Source organism: Elephantulus edwardii, unplaced genomic scaffold, assembly GCF_000299155.1.
Source record: "Elephantulus edwardii isolate Elephantulus edwardi_28Jun2011 unplaced genomic scaffold, EleEdw1.0 scaffold00202, whole genome shotgun sequence".
Lineage (NCBI taxonomy): Eukaryota > Metazoa > Chordata > Mammalia > Macroscelidea > Macroscelididae > Elephantulus > Elephantulus edwardii.
In genome coordinates this window covers 4,960,832-4,968,593 of record NW_006399952.1, presented here as the reverse complement: position 1 = coordinate 4,968,593, position 7,762 = coordinate 4,960,832, and the positions used below count along the sequence as shown (strand labels likewise).

Below are 7,762 nucleotides of genomic sequence, written 5' to 3'. Positions count from 1 at the left end.
CAAAGAATCTAGTATAGTTTATAAAAAGATAGACCTTTACTAGTTCTGTACTAGTTCTTTTCCATCCATATTTTCAATTAAACAATAAACTTACTGATTATTTCATTATAGTATATACTTCAGAACTTAATCTTTCAGAGGGGCTGACATTCAACACAATAAGAGGTTATCACTTATCTGCAGAATATACCTGGCTGGCCACTACAACCAGGCCATACTGTAAGTGGAAATACCCAATCTCAAAACAAAAATTATGATCTTAAGGTTTGGAAATTAAATATAACTGGAACATACTATGGCAGCAGGCAAATCATTCTTTACCTACATTATCAGCTGCCAAGAAAACCTCGTACACAAATGCAATGAATGTGTTTGCTCTAGTTTAACTAACGAACCTGCCACTGAGCTATGAAAGGGAGTTAAGAATTGCACTTGCAATTCCAGTTGATGGATTTATTACAATTTATATAAGGCAAATAATGTGGAAACTTAGAACAGAATTTCTAGAACCATTTATCCTGTGATGTTGTAAAATCAAAGTACTACTTTATTAAACGAGTTATTTTACACAATATGAACATCAATATAATTACAATTGTAAAAAAATTTTTTATAACAAGGATGGATTGATTTTCAGATTTCCAAATCAGTCAACTGTACATTTACACAGAATTGTCTTTGCAATGAAGCCCAAAAGGGAACAGTGTTTCTGTAGCCCCTTTATTTTTGCTGATCAACAGTTTGTTAGAAAAGCAGCTGCAGGTTTGTTACCTAAGGTCTGAGACAGTAGAAGAGTCAAAGGTGTCATGGATTCACCTAGAAAATGTAAGAAAAATTTTCAGTAACCAGCTCAAAAATCTTTAACATTTCTTCAATATAAAGTTAGTTTCTGGTAGATCCACTATAAGCAATTAGATAAACTAATGAAAGATCTTTGAGCAATCCACTGGTAATTTTCAAGCAACTACCAAGTTTAAGGGGAGCTCTGGTGGCTTAGTGGTAAGAAACTGTGCTGTCAACCCAAAGGTACACAGTTCTAATCCACCAGCTTTGGTGGGCAATCTCCTCCTGTGTGATTTACTGCCTTTGAAAACCCGCTGAAGGTCAGCTATGAAGGTCATTTGGACCTGACAGTACACAACAATAACTACAACCAAGTTTATAATATAGGCCTATTATTTTGCCTTGTATTAGAATGTATTTAGCTTTACTAAAAGAATTCTTAAAACACACTGTTAAATGTTAAGACTACTAAATGGCTCAGATCCTTCTATGATAAAAACTTCCAGCCTTAGAAATTGAGGGTCACCATGAGTTAGAATGGGTTCAATGGCCACAGTTTTGGGTTTGGTTTTGGGTTTATAGTAAAATTCTTGGGGAAGAAGGTTCACTCATGAGGGTCACCATGAGTTAGAATGGGTTCAATGGCCACAGTTTTGGGTTTGGTTTTGGGTTTATAGTAAAATTCTTGGGGAAAAAGGTTCTCTGGAACACCGAGCTGGAAGAGTCCTGTAAATACACAGGTACTTTTATTAACTGTTTTCTTAAAGCTGACAAATCTCTTCCACTCTAGCTAGGACCAGCAACTTTCACACTGTCTCTTCTCATTTTTGGCTATAATAATAAAAACTTGGTGTTTCAAAGACATTGAAAGGAAAATGGTCTGGGAAAATGGACTTTCAACAATTTTAAAGTTAAATGTTAACTTTGAAACAGGAAGCAATATAAAGTTTCAAAAGAAGGCAAAAGTTTCATAATGCAGAAAAAAGTTACTATAATCCTAACATTGTTTTTGTTGTTTGATGCCGTCGAGTCCCCGTCAAGTCGTAGACGACTCATAGCGACCCTATGAACAAACTGTTTGTACACTGAGTTTCCAAAGGCAAGCCATTTCGGAAGTGGATGCCACTCCTGCTTCCAGAATTCTAACATTAACAAACTAAAACTCAAAAAAACTCAAACCCACTGCAGTCTAGATGGTTCCAACTCATAAGGCTCCAGAAGTTTCCAAGATCACAACATGAGGAAACCGTCCATCTTTCTCCCAAGGAAATGCTGGTACATTTGAACCACTGGAGACATGCAGCTACTGGGTTAGCAGTGCAATCTGATACTTTTCACCAGAGCTCCCCCTAACCAAAGGAGTGGGGTTGTGTGTGTGGAGTGAAGACAATTACCTGTAAACAACCTTATGCTTGAACATCAGCCAATTCTGGAGGAAGTGGAGTCTTAGGATGTTTGCTCTCAAAGTGCTGCTTGAAGGTCTTAGGGTCTGGCATTTGTGTCTATAAAAATTTGTTTAAAAAGAGTGTTAAATCTTGGGGGGGGGAAGCTCCGAAATGTATTACTTTTACAAACTAATTAACAATTCTTTTGCTCATATTAACTATCATAAAATACTTTTAAATTCAGTGGTTGGCTTATGAAAAGATCTTCTGAGAAAAAAAATAAATAACCTAATATAGTCCTACAGTATACATATGAAGAAGGGATAGCTCATATAAAATTAATTATCCGGCTTAATTCATTAATAGCAAACTGGTGATATTTACCAAACCTTTAGTCTATTAAGAACTGTACCTGACTGCTCTGGTAACTGTCACAGTCATCTTCATTTTATACCATAAGGAAACTAAAACTAAGAGTTCAAAACTAAGACCTATATTTTAGCTGAAGATGAGGGCATTTTCGTTCTCAAATGCTACACTGTACTGACTCCTTTAGGTAAAAATTAAAAACCAAAGCCACTACCACTGAGTCAATTCCACCCCCAAGTGATTCTACAGGACAGACTACTGCTGCCCACAGGGTTCCATGATGTCAGTCTTCATGGGAGCAGACTGCTGCTTTTTCCTCCAAAAGAGTCATCAACCTTTCAGTTAGCTCAACTGTCACCATGCCTCCCAGGGCACCATTCCAAGTTAGGGTTTTTACAGTCATTTTGTTTTGATTTTTTAAATGTGAACTTACTTCTTCATCATTATTTTCGTGAATTTTATTTCTATCTCGGTTCTATCCAATCAATCAGTATCTTAAGTGTAATAAAGCCGAAATGAACAGTATAACGAACGAGACAGATTCCTTCTCTCATATACAGAGAATTTTAATGTAATTTGGAACTGCTGACTATCAATAGCACTCCAAGTAGCTCATACTTGGAAATGGTTAATAAACCTATTTTTATTTTCTTTGAACACCAATGGATGACAAGCTACTACCATGGCTTCTCAAGATCCTTTCTCATCCAACCTGCCAGTATGAAGTTGCTGGATTGATCCCACCATGCATTTTAACTTTGGCACTTCCATTTACTATCTCTGAATATGGTAAGTTTTAAAAAATTGGTAAGAAAAAGGCTTTGGCTGAAAATTCAAGAAAAATCCACTGTGGCACAGAGATCCAGGCAGTGGACTCTGGAGTTGGAGGAAGGACCTGCTTGTGTTTAGACCTGAGCTCCACGACTGACTAGCTATTTAACTTTAGGCAAGTAATCTAATGCCCATAAAATTATTTTATATCATTGGGCTGTTAGGAGTAAATGGATTAATGCGTGTAAAAAAAAAATAGAACACTGTCTGTGCATGGTAAGCAGTCAACTGTAGCTATTGTGACTTAAATTCTTCAGAGTTAACAAATATTAATTCTAGTAAAAGCCCTCACTATGAATATATTTAGTGAAATACAAAACAAAACAAACCAAAAAACCCCACAAACCACCAAAGGCCAATTTTAAAACAGGAAATATACATTCTAGCATTTTATATAGCTTCAGTATTCACTGAACTAAGAATTTAGATTTAACATCTTAACAAAGTTCAAAGTTTGATATGCCCTTAAGAAGCCATCTTTAGTCTCCATGAGCAAAGAGAGGTTGTTTTCTTCACTTTTCCCCCATAGTTCCTAGAAAACTTTGGCTGGCCACAGGAGTCCTTCAAAAAATATTTAAGGAACTGATTACTAAAGAGGTTATTACTACAACAATCCAATTCAAATACAACCTTCAACTTGCCATTACTGCAAAGCTTTAACCTAAACTGACTTATGTATAATGAAAGAACTGTCCATAGGCAAATTCTTTTTGATCCCCTTACCCTACAGACAGTGCAGGTATATATTAAAGCAGCTTTGGCGGCAGCCTTTTGATCATGGCCTTGTTTCTTCTTTTGTCCAGCTTGCTTTTTGGCATTTTTCTGCTGAGACTGAATCTTCTGCTGCCCACGAGCCATATCTAAAAACAAATTGAGGCACTAGAGTGATTTATTTACTCTAATACAGAATAATCAAAACAGGTAAACATGATAGCTCTCAGAGCTGACAACTTAAAATTCCCTGAAACATTTTTAAATTCTGTTACTGGCAGTATCAATGTTGAAAACTACTAGCTATCCAGCCAAAGACCTAGAAATTGAACTCCTAGGTAGATAATCCAGCCAAATATAAAGGTATGGACAACCAAAGGCACAACAATGTTAAGAGCAGACATCTCCAAAGCTGGAAACAATTTAATTCTTACCAATAACAAAATTAATAGTTATTTTTAGTGGAGAGTACTATACAGTATTTAAAAAGGGTAACTACATGGTTCAAATTTCTAATGTTAAAAGAAAAAAATTCAGATTCCAAAAAAATTACACTTACATAAAATTAAAAATGGGCACAGTAAGCTATAATGAAAGCAGCTTTGGTGGACCCACTGAAGGGTATGAGCTGTTCTAACCCAACAGCATATAAGAAGCAAGAATAAAAAGGATTACCTAGAGGGTTAGGAAGGAATGACTGAGAGGACATAAAAGAAACTTATAGGGTCCATCAAGGTTTATATCCTGAGCTGGGTAATGGTTACACAGTTGTGTTCATTGGTGAAAATCATACTAGGTGACATACTAAAGAGCTGTGTATGTTACGTAATCTTCAATTTAAAAATTGACTCAAAAAGTTCAGACCCTGTCGCCCTAGAATAACTTTATTCTTTTGCTAAGGCACTTTTTTGTTTCAGTGTTCACCTGTAAACCCAGATTTTTACAGTTAGGAGAAATAAGAGATGCCATCCTATCGATCTAAAGATGACCACAGAAGCAGGTGGGAACTGTCTTCTTCAATACCTCGTTATTAGATGCCGTGGAGTCTTTGTGCTTCATTGAAAGGTTATACCTTTCTTTTAAAATTGATCTTTACACAACTGCTGCACAAGTTATAAAATTAGAATGAACCTACTACAAAGGGTAAAAGTATCATAACTTTTTAGTAGTGATTTAATCATAAATGAGCTAAAAATGTTGAGAAAAATTAGTTTTTCTTTTTAATAAAAATTTCTATTAGACAACACAGGTTAAAGGGTATAGTGCTACTTTTAGCTGCTTTTTTCCGTACACCAACAGAATCCTAAGTAGTAAAGTATGTAATACTCATTAGTACCAAAATGAAATTTTAAATCATTGCAGGACATGGACATACGAAGGCTCTGCAACTACTTCGTCAGCAAAGCTAGTGCTGGCCGCTTTTCTGACTAGAACTCTAATTTGTTCATGCATATAAAACCAAAGTATTGAGGGAATACCAAAGATTCCCTCCATTTACCTATGTTATTTGGGAGGAATAACAAAAAAACAAAACAAAAAAAAGGGAAGATGAGTTCCCACCATCAAGCCTCAAAACGTCTAGGAAGTCAATGATATACTGTAACAAACGGCCCAAAGTATTTAGTCTAACATAAAAACAGCTCTCCATTACAAGAGTGTGAAGTATTACCAACTATGGTAGTCCTTCCAAGTTAAATTTTCACTTGTGTTTTATTTCTTTTAAACCAAAGGGAATGAATTTTTTAAGCACACTTAACTCGAACCACTGTCAAGGCTACAATCTTTCTTCCCAGAAAACATTTTTGCCCACTTATGTGTATTACTTGAATGGCAGTCAAGTGTTCAATCTTTACATATTCCAATGTTTTAATGTCAGGATCTCTCCTGCATCTTAATGCTTCCAAACAATGTATATCATGAATATAATGGCTGAGGGGGATCTTATTGGGAAAAAATCCTGTAACATAGCAGTCCACTAATTCCATGCGTCTTTGACATCTAGAATTTACTGGCTATTGTGATAGTATTTTCCTTTTCAGGCAATGTTATCAGACACACGAAGTTATTTTTTAACTTTTGCACTTACGGCTTATCTGAACTATTATTACACAACATTGTTCCACTGTCAAAAGCAGCACAAACCCAAAAAAAGCCGTGACAGCTTTAATAAAAGGATGAAAAGTAGTTTCAATTACTAACACTGGGTAGAGTAAATCGATTTAAACAGGCAAAATGCATGAAGTGGGCCCTTAACTCCTGACAACACATTGCACTGGTTTCCTTTCTGAAAGCAGAAATGCAAAAGACCAAGCCACCTGCTTTTTGGACAGCTCAACTTAGAACTTCATTACATTTTCTACAAAAACCACGTGTTTAACTACTCCCTGATCAATGACACAGGCTGAAAAGCAACAAATCATTTAGAAATATTTAAAAGCTGATTTTAAAAAAATGTTATTATTTCATCTGGTGTTCTAAAGGGGCTACAAAAAGAATCCCCACAAAACTGTAGCAAAACGAGAGAGCGCTTCATAAAATGCAAGAGCTCTTGCAGGAGGCAGTAAGTACTACTGCCTCAGAAGATATTTTTTTATATACTAAAATAAGAGGCTGAAAAAAAATGGGGTTTCTGGATGGAGGAAGTAGAATCACTCACAAGCAACAGAAAGGAAGAGGCCCAAGCAGGGATCAAGACTCTAACCTCAGCTACTACATACACCCTTCCTGGGAGCGGGAGGAAGAGTATAGCTGGATTTAAGTCTACTTGAAACTTACATCTCACCGGCTGCAGACGGTGCATTCCTTCTCAAGGCGGCCACTCAGGCCTCCAGAAGCCAATTCCCCCCTCCAACCCCCAAAGCCACGCAGCCCCTACCTCCCCGCCACTCCACATGGACCCTGGCCCAACACTTGCCTCCAGGAGGCCTAAGCTGCCGAAACCCCTTCTGCCATAGAAAACTCCGGCCTCGGAGAAACCGACCAGCTGCCGTGGCCAGGAGGTAGGGTTACGGCTCCGCGCCGGAGCCAGCCGGAGAGCCGGCGACCCGGCCACCTGCAGGGCCTGGCCGGCGCCCGAGCCTCCCTCCTGCCCGCGGCCCCGCAGCCCGCGCCGGCTCGGCCCGGGCCTTGCAGCTAGCTCTCCGGCAGCCGAGAGGCCGCTGCTCCCCCCACCACCCCGCGACCCCTCGCGACCTATGGTGACCCCTCACGGCCCCTGCCGCCAGAGGGTCGCCCGCCGCCGGAGGGCCAGCCACCCCGGTCCCCGGGTGTCCTGCGGCGTCAGCGCCGCCTCCGCTCACCGGGGCTGGGACAGTCTTGCGTCGGAGAGACCGCGCAGCGCGAGAGGGCCGGGGGAAGTCGCCGGGAGGGAAAGGAAGCGTGGAAGCGCACTTAGCACCGCTTCGGCCTCCTCCACCCGCCAAGAAGGGGAAAGGGGAGAGCCGGGAGGACAACAGCCCGCGCCTCGCAGGCCCGCCGCCGCCGTCGCCGCCGCTACCGCGCGCGCCCGCCGCCACTTCAGCCTCTGGGAGACCACTACGCCTCGTGCCCGCGCACGCGCCGCAGCTCTCCCAGCCGCCCCAGCGCCGGCCGGCTCCCCGCGGCCCCACCCCCTCGCCTTCCTACGGCGCCCGCCTGCACGCATGCGCCCTTTCCGGTCTTGCGGGCGAATGGCAGCACGTCGG

At 40.4% G+C, this 7,762-nt stretch overlaps 1 protein-coding gene across 1 annotated transcript; it reads right to left on the bottom strand.

Annotated features, from left to right (window-relative positions):
- Positions 1-516: 516 nt before the first annotated feature.
- ZNF706 (zinc finger protein 706) lies at positions 517-7,511 on the bottom strand. The gene is made up of 4 exons (XM_006897163.1): positions 7,379-7,511; positions 4,092-4,228; positions 2,178-2,285; positions 517-816 (listed from the first exon to the last, which is right to left on the bottom strand). Exons 2-3 carry the CDS (start codon positions 4,224-4,226, stop codon positions 2,190-2,192), a joined length of 231 nt encoding a protein of 76 aa, XP_006897225.1. The 5' UTR covers positions 4,227-4,228; positions 7,379-7,511; the 3' UTR covers positions 517-816; positions 2,178-2,189.
- Positions 7,512-7,762: the final 251 nt, after the last annotated feature.